We start from the raw sequence: 20,615 nt of genomic DNA, 5'->3' as shown, positions 1-20,615 counted from the left end.
CCGCCGGTGCGCTGCAACACGTTAAACGTAAAAAATAGAAAAAAAACACATATAAAAAATAACAAGGTAAAGAACTAGAAAAAAAACAAACTACAAAGATAACAAGGCTGCTGCAAAAAATAGGAGCAGGAAATAAAGAAAATAATAAAAAAAACACGTTAAACTATTACTGTCTTCTGTACGAATTAGACAAAAAATCCTAAAAAATCTTACTAATATTATAAATGCGATTAGATTGATGTTTGGTAAAGTCTGTAGCCTAAACTGAACGGATCTCAATGAAAATCGACTTAAATGTAGGGAATAGTTTGGAAGAACTACTAACTAGGCTACTCACTTCTGTAATTTTTTTTTAATTTCACGTAGACGAAGTCGCGAGCCACAGCTACAGTTCAATAAATGTTAATAGCCGGTATTTAATTTAACGGACGAATCCAAAAGTGAGATATTCAACTGAATAACTAACCTAACCTAATTAGGTTCTGTTTCTTAAGATAATATAATTTATTGTAATAAGGTAACATTTCTAGTTAAAAAAACAGTTAAAACCCTTATTTTTCTAAGATCTGTGATTCTAATAATCAGATAAGACGATCAATTTCAATACTTATATGTTACTAATTTCGAAGTGTGTATGTTTAACTTGTTTTGTTTGTTATCAATATTAAATTTGGTTGTGTACTTTGAACATGTGATTGGTATACCTTTCCAATAAATAAACTTACTAGCTAAAAGTAGTAGTCTTTCCCCTTCCGCCTGTTCCGTGGAGCCGCTGAATTCTATTGTAGACGCGCACAGATTCAACGCCTGGCTAGCCTGTAACAATATCATCTACTTTTATAACTGTTTCCGTAGAAAAAATCATATAAGTTCACTAGAAGTTTTCATGCTTCATCCGCATAACATTATAAATACTATATTTGAGTGTTTACATTTGCAAATTTCACAATTCAAATGCTTCAATTATGACGAAGGCCCTTGATTTTGGCTGAGAATTGCTGAGTAACTATTACAACGTTGCTACTTTGCTGCTATTGATAAGATTGCAGTTTTTGTCCCTTTCCCGCATGAAGGTTGTTTTTGCAATTCATTAACGCCCTAAGTTTAATAGCGTGAAATTATATAGGCTAAAGCGTATCGTAAGTGAAGGGCTCTTTATTAAAGTAAAATATGCTGTGATTGCTGACATCCTATGCCACGAAGTAGTGTGTGTTTACGCTTTATTATATCATACTAATATTATAAATGTGAAAGTTTAGATGGATTGATGGATGAATGGATCTTTGTTATAGTTTGTAGCCTAAATGGCTTAACGGATTTCGATGAAATTTGACATAGATATAGAAGACAGTCTGGAAGAACACATAGACTACTTACTTTTTTTTAATTCCACGCGGACGGAGTCGCCAGCGAAAGCTAGTAATATATTTTATATTAGTATAGAAAGTATAGATACCAACATACCTGTGATATAATAGTTTGTTGCTTGTTAATCTCATTCTGCAGCTCTTTGATGCGTTCCCGCACCGTGGTGACGTTGAGTACGGGCTCGTCGGGCGGCGCGCGCTCCGGCGACTCGTGCCGTACCACACGTAGTGGGGTCGACGGCGTCGACGACTGGTAAATAATGAAATTTGTCTTACTTATATACTAATATTTTTATTATTTATTTTTAAGGGGAAAGATTTGGATTTTATATTTTATATTAATATAGCTATATTTTTTTGCAATTTTTAATTTCACGTGGACAGAGTCGCGAGCAACAGTTAGCATATTATAAATGCGAAAGTTAAGATGAATATATATAATGAATGTTTATAGCCTACACTGTTGATTGGATCTCAATCAAAATTAACCAAAGATGTAAACATAGTCTGGAAGAACACATAACATTACTTTTGTTTCTTTTTAATTCCACACCGACTGAGTCGTGGACGAAAGCTAGTTGTAAGCAAGAAAATAATCAGATTAAATATTATAAAGGTAGAAGAAAGTATGAATTGTATGACAAAATGCGTAAGAACACAAATTCATTTGATATTCTGTGGCAACACTATGAAGGTAAAAGGTCTGGTAGTTATATGGAGAATACAAATTTTATATCTCCAGGTAAATATTTGTATACTCACAGCATTCTGCATTCTCCTATAAAAGCTAACGCTATGCACTAGCTCCGCGCCGCGGTCGTGTTTCGCTGGCGTCGTGGGCGGCACCTTTACTGGTGATTTGAATTTTGCCTTCTCCTCGTACACGAAACTATTTGATGATAGACCCTGCTGATAGGAAATTAATTTACAAATTATAATTTAAAACGATAAAAACCCAAACATGAGTTTCCACCATACACATCTAGTGAAACAGTTTTTATGAGATAAAAACATTGATTTTTATGTTCTGGACGATGGCATTAAAGAAAATTTTACAAACAATTATATTGCAACAAATTATAAATCAAACAAAACGTATAGAAAATGTCGTGTGAGTGCATCCAGAGGAAATGCGATGCACGTGAGATACTGCAACATCATTTCGGTACCATAAAAAACAAGTCGAAATTCAAAGAACTTTATGAATAATTAATTTTAATTCAGTTAATTTTAATGAAAAATTTATATTACATTTATAACTAGCAAGGACAGAATCCTAATTACCGTGAGTTTCCACTAACAAAAAATTCTTGCAAGGCATATTGTCTATATTAATACTATAAAGAGGAAAGATTTGTATTTTTGTATGTATTGAAATAACTCAATAACTACTGGGCCGATTACAAAAATTCTTTTACATTTTTGTAATTATTTTTTTTTATTTTATGCGGACGAAGTCGCGACCAACATATAGTAGTATATAAAAGTAGACTAATTAGTCTTGATACTTTACGAACATAATTTAAACTCTCACTTTATTTACTTTAGGTGGCGTTGGTCCTTCGCTGTCTTCCAGTGCCTCGTCCAGCATTTCGTCCAATTCGCTGTCATAGGGGCTGTGTGAACTATCCGAGTCATCCTCACGAACAGCTTTCTTGTAACTGGAGTTGTTTTTCTTTACAACCTATAAAACAAATGCAATACTATTAACCTAAGGATACTTTAGCATTCTTTTTTTAGATGGCGTCAAAGATGACCTGCAATTGCTAAGTGGCCATAGATAGTGGAAAAATAAATAAATATAATAGATTACAAGGAGGTCTAAAATTTGATACTGGTTTCTACAAATCCCTTCACATACAATTATTCATTTGAAGATTTTTAATAATAACAATTTACTTACATTCATAACTTCCCTTCCAAATGACGTATCACCCCAGTTGTCTGATTTGTTCAAGTTGTCTTGTCGTGTGTCCGCACTAAAAGCAAACAATTATTAATCTCCATATATTAGTATCTTCTTTTATCAACCACGTACTTTACATTTCCTTTAAATTTGATGACCTATTAGACTTCTCAGGGTGTGATTTCTGATATTTCATTTGTTTGTTATATTTAAATATGTAATAATAAAACTGTTTTTCTTTTGAGCGTTGGGTTCGTGGTCAGACATTTTTGTTCCCTTTCGTGTATTTTCCAAAATTAAATGAAACTAAAACGATTTTAGAAATAACAGGATTTGTACGAAAAATTTTATCAACGATTATTGCTATGCAATCTATAGATTTTATTAGAACTCAGTCGCACAGACGTTTTTTTAACGCTGCGTTAAAACTCGGCGTTGGTGGCAATCGAGCGATGGTCGCTTTATAATCACTTGTTACATTCACTCACTACTTAAAATGCAATACTACGATGACAAACGTCTTGTTTTAAAAATTACCGTATGAACAGATACATTGAAATGCAATCGTTCTATTTATACGGTATTTCAGGCGCGTTAAAAAATGTCCATTATTTTTTTCTATTAATCAGATTTGTATAATATTGGCGCTACCATACGTTACGGGGAGGTTATTATTTTGTCAATGTTCAGTTTAATCATTGAGAACTCTTAAATACCTTGGTACTATTCAAAAAAAATCTTTCAGAAGATAACGTTTCGAAATAGCAGCTTGCCTAGAATAGTGACTGCCAAATTGTTACACCCTATCTTTACGATGTACGATGACAGGAAATAAAATTAAAAGTTTACAAAAAAATTGTAACAGATGGGTTTTTATCGAGACCAGTATAAGGGAAAAAAACTTTGGTCATCCCTGGGCTAGATTTATCTCGGAGTGTATTTCATCATTCGTCTCTCCGTTCTCACTCACGTGGGGTGGCACAAGGTTTTATAAACCTTAATGATTTGTCTTAAATTTTACGGCTGATCTCTTCAGTCGCCAACCCTACTCAGTATTTACATAAGTCGCTTATTACCTTTACTAATGTTATCAATAAGAAAGATTTGTATTTTTATATGTATTGAAACAATTTAAGAATTACTGGGCCGATTTTAAAAATTCTTTCTAAAAAAGGTAATTTATCTGTGAGTAACATGGGCTACATTTTTTTTATATTTTTAAACTAGTAGACTATGTTAGTAGCTGTTGCTTGCGACTCCTTACGCGTGAAATTAAGTTACTCAGCTACAACGTAGCTAATGGGGAAAGAATTTTATATACTATTGTGATTGTTATGTACTGCTCTGGAGATCTGAGGATAACACGTCGCTCTTCAAAATAAACAAAGTTTTAATATAATAGTCAAATTGGTAATTTAGTACTTTAGGTAAATAAAAATAATAGACAACACATTATATTTTATTAATATCCAGGGGAAATTAACTTTTTTTTATCACACACTGAGAAGTCCTGAAAATGTCACAAATTAAAGGAAATGAAAGTCATTTAATCGCATTCAACATTTTTTATTTTTACAAAAATCTGATAGAAAAGTTTCTATTATCACAGACAAATTAACTTAAAATTTAATACCGATAGTTTGCACTGAAACACCACTACAAATGTTTCTATCCCTTTCTTTTTCAAGGGAACGAGAGAGATAGCGTTATTTTTGTACGGGTGTTTCAGTTTAAATATACGGTAAAAGGCAACCTGAAAGAGAAATTTCATTATTATGCTACCAAAATTTCCAAAAACCTGGTTCAGTTTGTCTGACCAAATGTGTACAGTCGACTACATTGTTAGTGTGATATAGCCAGTTTTTTATGCCCTTTTTATTATGAAGTCTTTAGGCGCCCATATCGGACATCTTATAAACTCTAAGAATCTGAGAACGTAGCCAAATACACCCTAAATGCAATCGACGTTTAAATTACATTAAGTAAAAAGGCAAAAACCTTGTTGACTTAAAATTAATAATTTGAACGGAATTAGTAAATATATTCATGTTTCAAATGCTACTGGATATATATTTTAATTAAACAGACGTGAAATTTCTCGATATCCTATCCAAAATATCATGCTGTGAACATGCTTGAATCGTACTTTACGACTAAAGTAAAAAAAAAAATTACATTGTACTTTGATAATAAAAATTAATAGGATATAAGACGCCGTCACAATGTTACTGCAAAAAATTGCAGTATTTTTATTATTTACTCATAATAAAGTATAAATGAAAAATTACTACTACACGTCCAAAGGTTTGGACTGTACTATAAGCGATTTTAATAATATGTCTTAAAGTGATTTTGTATTTAAAAATTTCTATCGTTTTTTTATAAGTACTTAGAGGAATAAGTAGGAAGTTGTATGAGGAAGGATTTTTATAGTAACTACGGGCATTTTTATTAGGCCATTTTTTTTTATTTAACTAAGATATATTTTCAAAAAGGGCTATCTGTTTATAAATATCAACCTACGTAAGAATTTCAATAACACCTAAAAGTAATTGGTGTTTCTAAGTGAACGGACAAAATACAACCAAATTATAGGTTAGGTTTAATTCTAGGTTATTAACATAAACACTACAACTATACCATAGGCAACATTACAGTCTTATTTATTTAACCATATATACTACTACCAACATTTTAAACTTGATAATTTTTAACCTTTTTATTGCTTTATAGTCTATGTTCGTAAACCGGTTTTCGGTGTGTCTTGTATATAGGGGCCGTAACGCCCAGGGCGTTATTAATATTAAATCCGGCCCTGCTCAAAATAATCAATAGATATTTGTCCACGATACTACCTATACGGGTAACGTATTACGCGTGTATTTGGGCCATGGCTTATTTGCATGATATTTTGCGAATGTGTCGGATCATTTAGATTTCGCAAACTGATTTGTTTCGGAGTGATTTTTAATTCAAAAAAGGCAAAGGAACTGATGATTACTTACCGTAATCATACGTAATGAGATGGTATGGTTTACATTAAAACAAAGCTAGGCGTATATTGAAACTCGATATAGCAACATATGTTTTTAAATGACTAAGGGCCTGTCCCACCACTGGCTGAAGAGGCTGAGATAGCTTAAAAATGGCGTCACTAACAGATAAGGGAACAAGATTCGATTCCATTACATATTTTATTTGGTGGGACAGGCCCTAAGTGTAAAGTTACAAATTATTGTAAAATATCGTATACTGCGCAGTCTCAATGACTTGTATTATTAGTATAGTTTGCAGTTCTAACATTTTAACTAGTTCATTTTCTTTAACACGTTTATTTCTCAAAGAAGTTTTAAATGAATAGTATTGCATTTTAAATGTTTATCTACGCTGTCTTTTAAAACGTTAATTGTCACTAAGGAAGTACTTTAGTGTGTTTTAGTAAGAGAATTTCACGTAATTCATAAGTAACCGTTAACGGTCTCTGAGTGATGCTGTTACTCTGTCAGACTATGTTTAAAGTTTTAGAAAAGATTTACATGAAAAATGCAGTCTTTAAAGAAGTTATTTTTATTTTATAATATCGTATTTTTAACCGATTTCTCAAAAAAAGGAGAAGGTTATAAATTCGTCTGTATTTTCAGATAGCTTAAACCCAAGTGATTCTTTTCAACTCATGTAAATCCTATCCATAAGTATTGTTATTGGTTTTAAAACCAGTTCCAACTTGGCTCGTCGGCCATATTTGTTCAAAGAACATTCCAGATAAAGTTCTAAGTAACAATGTATAAACACGTACAAAAGATCAGTAGAGGTGAATAGGCACAATATCGATGGCAGTCTAGTTCAGCCTTTATGCTTACATGATAAGTCAAAATAGACTTTATCAAGACTTACTAAAGTCTTTTTTTCAATGTCATCGTTTTCGAAGATTTTTATTAAATTAATTTGCAGATAATCCCTTAGTATTGTAGGTTTAAATACATAGATTTGTGTTAAGTAATTTTTCTGATAAAGGACATCGTTTTTTTTTATAGTTCTCATGTAAGTTTAATAACCCGCATTTACACTTAATACATAAATGTGGATACTATGTCAATGTCAACTATATGACACCAGCTGGCTCTTTAAAAATCGATTTTCTAACAATTATTGTCTCGTAAACTCATGATAAAATCGATAATCTGAAAATTTTTTGCAATGTAACGTGGATTTACAAGTTATTCATACACTGGGAAAAGGGTATATTATTATTATTTTGCTTTGTTATATTCTTATTTATAAATTACCGTTGATATAACCAGACCAATTTAAACAATTGAAGTTGTTTAAAAGTATCAAAAAAAGATATTATTATAGTCAAATATTTCATTAATTTATTGCAAATATTTGCAACAAAGTTCGATATGTACGATAAGTACAATTAAACCTAAAAAGTAGTAACTTTTTTACTAAATAAATATATGGCTAGATATGCCATCTGTGCGTTATTATTATTATAGCTATTAAGTCTTGACTTTATTCTACTTTATCTAAAAAAAGAACAAGCAAACCCGCTTATATAAAAAAAAACATTTTTCACAGATGGCAGACCAATCGCGACACTAAAACTGCTTGTACCAAACGTTTGATCAAACATTGTCAAGCGTAAACATAACCAACGCCAACATGTACAAATGTTGGTTAAATACAAAGGAAGAAAAAGACGCATTCTAAGGCGTAGTGTCCACACCTTGATCCACCACAGTCGGAGTATTCCTCTTGAGAATTGGATTGATCTGTTTCTATATCCGATAAATGTGGGTAGATGCTCGGCTGGGGGAGACCTCCGTTACTCTCTTTAGGATTGTTTACTTTGATCCTTTTTACATCTTCTAATACTGAGAGTACCACTTGCGAGTCTTGGGAACCTGGAAAAAGAATTTAGACATCATTTGGAATAAAGTCGAAATTAATGCAAATATGTGTAGTGTAAAAATTATATAAAACTACCCACTTCTTCTCTTAACCGGTTGTGAAGCCACGACTTTGTCATCTTTATCAGTAGGCGCTTCTTTATCATCGAAGGTGACTTTAGGCAGATTGGACACGATCTCCGGCTTCTTGGCTTGGGAGAGACTCATAGTACTGCCCATTAGAGGGGCCTTTTCTGAGGGGTCATTCTCACTATGGTCGTCATCCGATTCATTGTGCTGTTCTGTAGTCTCTTGTTTAGGCTGTAACAGAAGAATTGTATTGGCTTAGATACGAATGAACGTAGACTAAGAGATCACTAACCATTAAAAATATGGTAGTCGTTAATATTAAGACCTTAAACGCAATAAAAATACGCCTATAAACATCGTTAAATAGGCATATATCTAAAAGTATATCGTCGTCAGATCTTTTACTACCCCACTAAGATGTTCGAGCCTATTTTGAGGATTGATTAGGAATTAACCACGCTAGCATATAAGTTACTTATAATTGAATACCACAGAAGTAAACTTATTACATGGATTAAGAAACTTGACATAATTATATTATTTAAATAGAACTGTGTTATTGTACAGTAGACGAAACCCAAGCGCGTCGGAGTTAAAGGTCAGTTGGCGTTAGAAATGAGGTTAGCCTGCGTAGTTGGTAAAAAAATTATCACATATTGTGTCCATATTTATCATAGTTAGTTGTTGTTGGGTAATAACGCTATGGGTTTTTTGTTTTCACTTTTATATTCGGAGACGTTAGTTATAAATGTGGAGGTATCGGTAGAGGTAGACGTAGAAAGAGATGGATGGATTGCGTGAAAAGTGACATGATCAAGAAGAGAGTGATGACTGATGATAGAGTTATTTGGAGGACGAAAACCCGATGCGTTGACCCCACGAGAGTACTAAGGAGTTTGTATTTCTTTTATATTTTAGAAGTGACTAACGAGGTACAGATAAAAAAATGCGATGCAATTTTAAGATAAGGAACACGACATTAATCTTGATTTGATGTTAGATGAACTTAATTAAATTATTCTGCAAGTCATTTTATAGTTGGATGATAAGAAAACAATGCTAATATATTGAACAACATTAACAAACTAGCTTTTGTCCGCGACTCCGTCTGCTGGTATTAAAAAAAAACAAAAGTGAGTAGCCTATGTGTTCTTCCAGGCTATCCTAGACGTCTGTGCCAAATTTCATCGAGATCTGTTCAGCCGTTTAGGCTACAAACTCTACCAAACATCCATCCATCCATCTAAACTTTCACATTTATAATATTAGTAAGAATTAGGATAGGATATAGTATAAGTAAGTAGGATATAGTTAAGGTGTAGTGTACACAAATTAAAAATATAGATATTCCATCAACAACACGAACATGTTTACGAAGTACAGTATCTTGATATTGGAGATCTTTGTAAATCCGTGGTAAAGTATCGGTAATGCGGTCAACTTATGAAAACCACCGTATACGGAATCAAGGCATTGAATTTTCGTGGTTTAGCAACTGTATGTTAGCCTATTTACTATACAAGACCCAGTCTATAAATATTTTCACATATGAACGACAATAATTTATTTACAATTATCAGTAACTTATCGAGTCCTTTAGTGTAGATTACCATAGCGACTATGTAAAGACTCTGAGTACAGCAGTAAGAGGAAGATTTAAGATAATTGATATAACATACCTTATATTGGAATCTATTCTGCAACATCTCCATCTCTTTCTCTCTTTCTTGTTTAAACTTATTTGCTATCGTTGTCTCGCTTATCGTCTGCTCCTTGTTAAATAGGGCCGCCAATTTTCCTTTAATACCTCCTCCTAGCGAAGTTTGACTGATCGTGTCTTCGTTCACACTGTCTTTAGAGGTTGTTCTAGAATTATTGGAAAGGTTCGTTTTGGAACTTGTTGAATGCACTGAGATTGTGTCTGATTTATCTTGTTTAGTCGGCGCTGGTCGCGCTTTGTCTGCTGAAAATGAAGAAGAAATTATTATTTATGTCGTGTGAAGCTATCTTTAGAGCGCGTGGGCATCTTTTTACTAAACTCTCGTACAACTGTTAGTTCCGCTTTGATTCCTACGAGCTTATATGGAGGTGGGCACTCAACTTGGTTTTTAGTTGTGCAACTAAACAGTTGAACAACAGAAACAATCGACAATCGAAGGACAGTTGTGTTATAGTTTAGTCAAAGGTGCATACCGCTCTTTGATTATCGCCCATTCACATTTTTAACAAGTGTGAAATAGGCTTTATATTAGAGTCTATTCACATGGACGTATACAAATGTTTAGTGCCAATGATGTTTTTACTGTAGATAAAACGTTACTGAATGCGGATGATATACGGTGTGTAAGAAAAACGTAAGAAAAACTATTGGTATAAATATTTTTATTCATATTGGTTCAAATCGTATGCAATATGCTAATTGAGGTAAGTAAATCTACCAAGATATTATTGTTTATTTGTACAATAAACCGGTATAAGTGTTATCAAGTTGAAGGCAGTTAAAGTTTTTGTAACATAACACATCGTTCATGAATGCGGATGGACTGCCGCTCTTTATACGGAAAAACAACTTTTTTAAGTTATTGTCAAGATAGGGTATTCTTGGAGTAGTCATATAGACGAAGTAAGAAAAGAAAGGAACATAGAGGAATGTTTGTCAACTCTTATTTCCTTGTTTTGTTTATTCATAAAACATTGTACAGTGAGCTTCATAAATATGTGTACATTTACAAAGGGTCAGAAACTTGTATATACGTCATCTGTTGCAATGTATACTCATCCATTGCTTCCGACCATGAATAGATTCTATTGACGAATACGTGCTTAAATACTTTTGAATCTGAAAACGTGTACAAGTTTCTATAATTTTATAAATGTACATATTTTTATGCCGCTGACTGTACTTGTACGAGAACATATTGTCATCCTTTTTATACGCATATGAAATAACAGAGATAACAATTTGCATATTCAGTGGAAATCTACGGTTAGTTTAAAATGTCTATTAACACATTTGTTGTGGTATAGAATTTTTTATGATTAAGGAAAACATCTATTACGCATTTAGATCGATCTATGCGAGGAAAATGTGTTACAACATGTATCACAACGTGAGGAACATGTGGACATACGGATTAGAAAAATTACTACGTTTAATTTTTTTTATAACAAGTACCATTTATTATTTAGAGCTTTAATAGGTAATTTTATTAAAAAATAATAGGAAATAAAACTTGGGGACGGTTACTTAAGTTGCCAAAACCCACGTTGTACTTCAAACACGTCAAATATCACAATAATGAGTCACTCTGGGATTTATCATTGTTAGCATTTGTGTAATATTTGCATAGAACTTCAGAAATGCGACATATGCTTACGTATCGTTGGTATTTTAAAAGTTGACAATATTTAAAACACATGTGGAAATCATTTATATATTTAATTCCGTTTCATAAGATAGTATTGTAATAATCTATTAGGAATAAGATCAGAAATTAATTTGTAGAATGTGCAAAAATTGTAAACAAAATTCAATTTTCTATACCTTTTGCAATCCTTAAAAATCGATATTCCAATGCACTCTAAAAACCAACACTTCAAATAACCCAAACACATTAATCCAAAACTCAATTGGCAGAAATCACATCACTATTATTCATTAAAAATAATATCTATGGTCAATTTTGAAAAAAGAACGAAGACGAAGATCACTGATCAGTCTCGCGAGTGAGCTCGCAGCGGAATGGCGCCTCGCGGATGGCCAGACGATAAGTCCACCTCCATTCGAGTACCACAACTGGCTACCGAATCCCACGACCGCGATTGATGTCGCCAACCATTTCGTTACGCCTCAACGGAGGCGCTTTTATGCTTTTTATGCTGCAGCTGCCAGTTTTGCTTCCGAACTATTGCAGTATTGTCTCTATACTTTTATCTATAGCTTATTGATGTTTTATTATAGTTTATGGTTCAATGAATTAAGGTGTGTTGAAAGTATTGAGTAAAGAGAAACTTGGGAAACTGCACAAATACTTTTTGGATTTGTATTTCCTAGGCAATATACGAAATGGGTCGATACTTAGTTTACAAGAGATTTAATAATTGATCGATTTTTTCACTATCGTCATTTTCATTCTTCAAAGAGTATGTGCGTAATTGTAATGTTTCAGCAGTGGAAACTCCGATTACAATCTCTATTACAATAAAAAGGTTAAGGCTAAACGTCAAGACAAAGACTAGTTAAAAGCACATTAAAAAACTTATGGTAATTTTTGCAAACATTGTCAATAGTTTAGTCTTTCACAACAGACGTAATCACGAGTGACAGTCACGATGGGAAACAGTTGGACTATTGTTTGTTAATTCAATTGATGTAGAATTAATTGCGATTCATTAATTGAATACAACACGAAATATCAACCTGCGATCTTTATTAAAAAAATATTCTAACACCTGCCAGTCTTGGCCACTTTTTTTTTTAATTTACAATCGAGGGCAAACGACTCCAATGGAAATCCCGCAACGCAAAAGTACGCACTAAACTTTGGCCTTAACTTACTTATAGACTACGCCATCAAATGAATTAAAGGATAGGTATGATGAGAGTGTGCTTTACATTTCTGTTCCTATAATAGTAAAAACTATTTAACTAAGCCGTAGTCTTTGACTCCAAAAATTAAACAAAGAAATGGGACCCACCTGCAAGCACCACCTTGCGGATAAAAATGAAACATTAAAAATCGGTCTACCAGTGCCAGAGATATCGCATAACAAACAAAAAACATACAGAGGAATATAGTACCTTCCTTTTGGGAAGTTGGTCACAAACTATAACATCAGTTGCTAAATGAACCGCTTTAACTATGGAATATCACTGTAACAGTCTTACTCAAGAAATACGAATATATTTCAATGAAACAATTATAGCAATCACAGACTAACTTAGCGAAATTACATAGTAACTACGTGAGAACTAAACAAGTTAGTAAACGCTTACAAGGTACACAGTTTTCGTAGTACATAAACCGTCGTACGCAATCGGGCAAGGTTGACAAGTTCCATAACCTCGATTAGTGTACAATAAATGACATCATTTAACTTGAAAAAAGGTAACTGCGATATAAAATACTCTGTGACATTTTTTGGAGGTAAAAAGTTCAATTACCTGTGTAATTTTTGGAATACGGCAATATGAAGCGATTGTCGATTGTTTCGCAGTCAATTTGACTGTTTAGTTGCACAAGTAACAATCGAGTATTGTGTACACCCCCATATAAGATCATAGAAATAAAAGGGTGACTAAAAAGTTTTGCGATAGTTTAGTCAAAGTTGTGCGAGCGCTATTAGGAACACAAATCTATTTGATTAGAATTCTACACCTTTATAACCAAAAAGGATAGGTATAATTTCGGATTTACTGCGCAGTCCTGGTCCACTATTTCCTTAACTTTGTATTACTCGTCTGTATTTGCATATTAAACGATTGATAAAGGCACATTATAGAACAGTTAAACTTGGGTTAAAACACAGTAAGAGCAAACTATCACATTAGAGGACAAAGAGGGCATTCAGTGACTAAATAATAATAGGACTGCGCTCAGAAACTTTCAAGCAACCGGTTTGCAGAATTCCAACTTGCAAATACCTGACCGTCTTTTCTTTCCTTTTAGTTTAGTCACCGTTCTTATTAGAGAAATTTCACTGAAGAACTATATTAGTAATATACCCAGGATTAGTGCATATACGAGGTGATTCTTAACGGATAACAAATTTTGTGGAATTATGTTGCCCGATTTTTTTATAGTTTTAACGTTATTTAATTTTTTAAAAATCTATTAACGTCCTCTACTTTCACATAGCTTGTGATTCGTTCGTTAAGAATATATATATAGATAAATAATAAATAGCCTGGGTTATTCAATGATGCAATAGTTTGCTTTTAAATTTAGAATTTTTAAATCAATTGACGAACTTTAAAGAACATTTTTAGCATATAATTCGATTCCGGTTAAATCGACTTTCCCCTACGGCGAAATCACAAACGATTGCCGATTTTATTAGCTTTTTAAATTAACATATTGTTTTCGACATGTATTCATTTAAAGAGCCGTTAGCTATGAAACAAGCGACTTCCTTAAGACCTCCCTCAACTTTCTCATGTCAATTCGAAGATTCGTTCCGTTATTCAGAGACCTAGTTTCAGGTATTACGTTTCGAAAGTGCATTATGCAAGACCTAAAATACTGTGGTGTTGATTTTATATTGAAACACAGTAAAGGGCTGATGTTCTTTTATTTGTTCTGAAAAGTTCAATAAAATCCAAGGAAATCAAGAGAATCGGCAACAGAGAAATAAATCCCATCCGTAAGCCGAACAATTGACTCCTGTTATAAGCAAATTTTATACTTGTTTTTCAGCAATTCAGCATACAATTTATTATCGCCCCTTATCCATATACCACTCGTTAGTTAAATTTTTGTTTTATGAAAAAAAAAAGATAATATTATCAATATTACGATCTTGCATTCTCATATAGTAAAACCCTAAAGCATGCGACAAACACCCATTATAAGAAATGGGTGTTTGTCGCCAACAAACTGCTGTGCAGTTTGGCGACATTTTTATTAACATATTTTTTTTATTTTTTCTCTGTATGTAAAAAAATAAAAAAAAATACGTTGTTGACATTTTTTCATACAAAACGGTTTTATTAATGGTACAGTTAGGATATACAAGACAACTCATTGTATACATAAAGGAAAACACGGTGACACAGTTTTGTATATGAACAAAACAATTCAATTGTATGAAATAGTTTTTAAACTGTCGGATATTGAAAGCGGAAATATTAGGGTTGTCATAAATTTATAAAATGGATCTCTGTTGTGCGAAAACTATTTTGAATATTATAGAAATAAAACTTTCATTTATGCGTTAAATATGTTTTAAACTGTATTCATTTAACAAATTTGTAAAAAGTAAAGTTAATATCATTCTTAACTTAGAAATTTCTTAACAGCCTGATGTACTGAGAAAGTAAATTTAAGTCAATGAACGCTGAGTATGATAAAAAAATTAATTCTGGGTATTACAAAACGGGATAGGTGACAGCCCTAGAAATATTTAAGCAAATAAGGATGTGTGAATTAGTCACGTAAATACACGGAATAAACATGGAAATTTCTAGTCATGGGTACTTGACGATTTACATTATTTTAGTTTATTTTAAATCGAATTTGTCTTATTTGATTTTAATAAATTTAACCACGACTTACTCTTGATGAAACTTTTTAGAAATCGAGGAATTAGGTACACCATAATTTAATTATATTCAGAGGATTTTTTTCCTTAAAAATATTCAAAAAATTATAGAATCTTACTTCTAATGAAGACACAATAGTGTTTTCACGCACTAAACAGGTTTCATTAATATACTCACAGTAATTTGTACAATGACCCTTCGTACAGTTTACAAGGTTTCATAGTTAATCAACGAAAAATTTGAAATAGGTTAATATGTCGGAAACTTTAGAAATACGCTTCAATATTGTTAACAGAAGCCTTTTAAAAAATATGAATACTGGACAAACACTGAAACGATATTTTAGTATCTAACAGTGTGTTAAATAATAAAGCTACAAATACTTTACAAATTTTGTCTACATGTAAGCGGCGTTTACGAAGTAGTGTTTAAGGTTATTTTGCCCCTAGTTTATGTAATGTCAAACTATTTTTAATGTTTAAGGAAGCTACATAAAAAAAAAAACAAGAATTACATCTTACAAACGAAGGTAAGTTAGATGTCTTTTACAATATCTTAGTCAAAATTATACGGTATTTAAGGTTTTTGCCGATTACGATATTAAACACTTATTTAATACTTAAGGAAATTATTAAATCTACACAAAAGAATACGATTGTACAAAAAAAAACGCGATGCAAAAAAATACATCGTTTTTATGCTGTCAATGTAAATGCGAAAGTTTAGATGGATATTTGTTAAGAGTTTGCAGCCTAAACGGCTGAACGGAATTCGATGAAATTTGGTATAGATGTAGAAGATAGTCTGGAAGAACACATTTGTTGTTTTTTAATTCCACGCGGACGGTGTCGCGTTCAGGCGAAAGCTAGTTTGATATAAATTACAAATAAAATTGCGTGTAACTTTAAAAAAAAACTTAATTAACTACTGATATCATGAAGGCACAATCATTAAATCTTTTTACCCAAAGTGCACAAACAAATAATTTTCGTTATAAATGCGTAGTTGTTAAAAGCTTCAAGGTTTCAAAAGATTCCCGCCAAAAAGTGAGTCATAAAGATTACGTCAAAAAGATATTTCAGTTTATCAATTGTTTTACCGCAAAATAAAAAAAAACGCATATTTGAGGCGATTAAGCCGCTATAACTAAGTTTTTATTGTCATTTATATTCATAGTAAGCCGAAATGGTTGTAATTATTTCTTGCAAACACTAAATTTGGTTGAAGTTAGTTGGGTACAAAAAGTCAAATTTAATTAGATCAAAAACCATTTCCCTTATATAATTTTAAAGATAAAAAACACTGCTCTAAATAAAAACTATAACATTTAAATAAACAAATAAATCCTTTATTATTTCACTTTTGAAAATATATATTTCATGAAAGCCTTGGCTCCTGCACTAGGTTCCCCTATGCTGCAGTTTAATATCCTACTCTCTATATTATTATAATAAAGCGTACACACACACTTCTTTGTTGCCTAAGATGTCAGCAATTACAGCATATTTTTGAATAACTGTTTTTTTTAATAAAAAGCCCTACACTTACGTCACGCTTTAGGCTATATATTTTACTATTAAACTTAGGGGGTAAATATTTTGGATAAAAACCCTAATGTGGGAAAGAGACCATAAGTTGTTGCCAACATCAAGGAAGCAAGGTTGCCATAACGTCATGTCATTTTGACATTTGTAATTTGACAAATGTAAACAATAAAATGAAATTTTCGAAATTACATGCGGATGAAGTCGCACGGGAACAGCTAGTACTAATATAAACGCGAAAGTTTATATGCATGGATGTGAATTACAGTTTATAGCTTTTTTTAAGTCATAGTCTGGAAGTACACACTTACTTTCATTTTTTGATCGCCTTCCCAAAAGAAGGAGGTACTCAAGTCGTCTGTATGTTTTTTTGTTAATTCCATTCGAACGGATACGCGAGCTAACGCTAGTATAGAATTCGAGTAAAGCCGTTATAGGTCAAAATGTAACAGATTTAACAACCGTGCAGTTTATTATTATTTCTGTTCGCATTATGAATACGACTGGTGGTTTTTGTAATAATCGCAATTGATAAGATCGTAGTCGCAGTTTCGTGACAAAAATGTCAGATGGGAACGTTTCTAAACTGTTGAAATACTTTAAGTTTTTTTTTATAACATCTTTGAGGTTTTAACGTCTCATACATAAATGCTTAGAGGTGTAGTAATTTAAAATTAAAGCTGACTAATATTTACATAATAAACATCAACAAAGGTACCGAGAATGACGTAATCCTTTTGTTTCTAAATTATTTACATCATATAATTTATCACAAAAGTCAATTAGCAGGATTTGAAGCCACGACTGCAAGAACGGGAGTTCATATTCCAAACCATTGGGTTATTGGAGTTTTATCACTGACCTTTTGTTATTTCGTCAAAGGAAAAACAAAGAAACTGATCGTGCAATTTTGAATACATTTTCCTCGAACGTAAAACAATTGCAATAAACAAACGACGATCATTTATTCGTAAAGCTGAGTGTGCATTGTGAGGCCGTATCACGAATATTCGTGAGAACGTTTTCGTATCGTCATCGTTATGCAGCGCTCCTATCGCAGGTAAAGCACTCCAAGTCCTCTTATACAATGTTTGATTATTTCGATGACGTTACTAATACTGTCACGCAAATATTCGTGATAGACCCTCTGTTGTCTGTTACCGTGAATTTGATATTACGTTATTTGTTTTGCACGTATTTCGAGGAACAAAGGAAATAAAATTGACCTACCCTATTGGTCATTTTGCCTAACCGCTTTCAAATACTTTGGTTTGTGGATATCAATTTTACATTATTAGAAAACTGCGGTTAAATTATAGGAAGAGCTATTTTTATTGTGTCCCTTCAAGATTTACAGTGTGTAGATCTACACAAGTTCATAAGGTGATACAAACAATCGTTTTTTTGCCTATTACGTACTAGCTTTTGCCCGCTACTCCCTCCGGGTGGAATTAAAAGACAAAAGTAAGTAGCCTATATGTTCTTCCCAGAAATCTGTGCCAAATTTCATTGAGATCCGTTCAACAGTTAAAGCTTCAAACTCTAACAAACATCCATCCATCTAAACTTTCGCATTTATAATATCAGTATGGTTTTGGGGATAAAAAAAAGTAAGACAAACAGCTGTAGTCTCCTGCACATCTATTGATATAATTCTACGTGACACTCATGTAAAACGTAATCAATACTTCGGTTTTATATTTCAAACGGTATTTATATGGTAAACTGATACAAGTTCACGTATGATTATTACCGTGTGGTGCATGACAGAGCCCTTCTAAAACAGATAACTTGCGCTAGTCAACAACGACGATATAAGTTTACACGCAATACGTAAAAAAAATTATGTAACATTAAATACAATATGACTTTTTGATTTAAGGTTTGTGACCTCTGGAGACAATATTATTTAACAAAGTAGCTTTTGCCTGCGAGTTAAATAATAATAATAAAAAAACAAAAGTAAATAGCCTATGTGTTCTTCCTGACTATCATATACATCTATATCATTTCATCGAGATCTGTTCTGCAGTTTAAGCTACAAACTCTAACAAACATCCATCCATACATCTTAACTTTCGAATTTATAATATTAGTAAGAGAAGCTTTGTAGTCGTACCTTTACTCACTTTAGTAACACAATTTAACTATGGACCGACTGTTCACTTTCCCATCCTTTCCTTTTCTTATAAGAAAAAGGTGGTAAGGGCAAGGGGACAAAACTCAGAACTGCTTCCACTGCTTTTCCAGTGCAACTAAACGTTGCGTCTACTAATCTTAATATATCTAAGCGCCGATACAAAAATAGTCGCTTTCTATGAATTTTGGAAACTATAACAAAAAACAAGATAAGGTCAACCAAACGAACAAAGAAAGAAGAGTGTTGTTGATATTATATTGTTTACCGATTGAAATATACTTATACCGGCGACAAAATCTCGACTTGTCTTCACTATATGAAGTCTCACTTAGAATTTATTTCAATTTATTTTCGTTTCTTGCGATTTGCATCAAAACCGAATCCGTTACGTCTTTATACATAATTAATGTCCGGCGCAAAAAAATCCCAACGGTTTTTGAACTCGTTTTGACAACATTGAAACGATTATCGTTTTCTAATGTAAGCATTTGATTAATCATAAGGTTGAAAATCGAATAGTAAGTTGATAGACATGGAACAGTATACTAACATATGCTTTTTGTCGACTTTTTTGTCCGTTGTCGATTTATTTAAACGATAAAGCTACGTGACAATACGATGTCAATTTTTTTTAGAGTTTTTTATTGGTAGAAAAAGGCAAAAGAGTGAGGTAACATCTTTTACTTTTTATAATGTGACTATTTTTAAAATCACCAAATAAAAGGAATTTTTGGCACCGCAATTACTGTACGCCGAGTAAAATCTAATAGATTTGCTATCAGTCAAAGTGTGGGTACTTTACAAGTATCGTTTTGATGCTTGAAGTTGTAATTAAATATTGATAAGGATAAATTAATGTACAAGTTACAAGGTGAAATAAAAACATTTTGTAAATCTAAAACGAGATAAATTGCAAATAAAAAAATAATATACAAGAACCACTACACGCGATGTGTGTTTAATATTTGGTCTGTTTGTAGTTAAACGTAACTATAATATGTATGTTAAATGTGTACATCATCGGCACTAAACTACGAGTAGTTATAAATAAAAATAGCCTTACCTTTATTCTCCCCTTGCAGTATTTTGACGGAGGGTGCGAGACCGAAGGGCGCCTTCGGAATGATCGCTGTGCCCTTATTCTTTTCGAATAGTGCTTTCCGTTCCCTCAACGACATCTCTGCGGGGTCTTTTTCCTTGGTCTTGGGGCTACCCGCCTCGAACATCGCTGCCTTGGACAGAACCGAGCTCCTGTCCACATTCCCATTCAGTCTGGTCGCAAATTTCTTCACCAAGGGCGATCCCTTTTCGGGCGCCGGCTTGTCACTATCTGTTTTTGTTTGTACACAACAGTCCGGTACGTCATTCTCGTTTTCTTCCTGGGGAAGCACATTATTCTCCTTGTCTTTATCACT

General features: G+C 32.7%; 1 protein-coding gene across 1 annotated transcript in view; it reads right to left on the bottom strand.

Moving 5' to 3' along the window:
• Positions 1-6: 6 nt before the first annotated feature.
• The window catches only part of LOC106103127, a gene marked incomplete at its 3' end in the record, with an annotated part of 34,935 nt that continues 14,326 nt past the window's right edge, over positions 7-20,615 (bottom strand). The window contains exons 7-16 of the mRNA XM_013282795.1: positions 20,264-20,579; positions 9,935-10,218; positions 8,267-8,486; positions 8,003-8,180; positions 3,271-3,346; positions 2,911-3,051; positions 2,130-2,273; positions 1,465-1,617; positions 726-816; positions 7-11 (exon numbers count right to left, since the gene is read on the bottom strand). Coding sequence (XP_013138249.1) covers positions 7-11; positions 726-816; positions 1,465-1,617; positions 2,130-2,273; positions 2,911-3,051; positions 3,271-3,346; positions 8,003-8,180; positions 8,267-8,486; positions 9,935-10,218; positions 20,264-20,579 — 1,608 coding nt within the window. The remainder of the gene's footprint in view (positions 12-725; positions 817-1,464; positions 1,618-2,129; positions 2,274-2,910; positions 3,052-3,270; positions 3,347-8,002; positions 8,181-8,266; positions 8,487-9,934; positions 10,219-20,263; positions 20,580-20,615) is intronic.

Source organism: Papilio polytes, unplaced genomic scaffold (genome assembly GCF_000836215.1).
Source record: "Papilio polytes unplaced genomic scaffold, Ppol_1.0 DF823868.1, whole genome shotgun sequence".
Taxonomy (NCBI): Eukaryota; Metazoa; Arthropoda; class Insecta; order Lepidoptera; family Papilionidae; genus Papilio; species Papilio polytes.
Note: the sequence above shows the minus strand (reverse complement) of the source record. Positions and strands in the feature narration are given on the sequence as shown.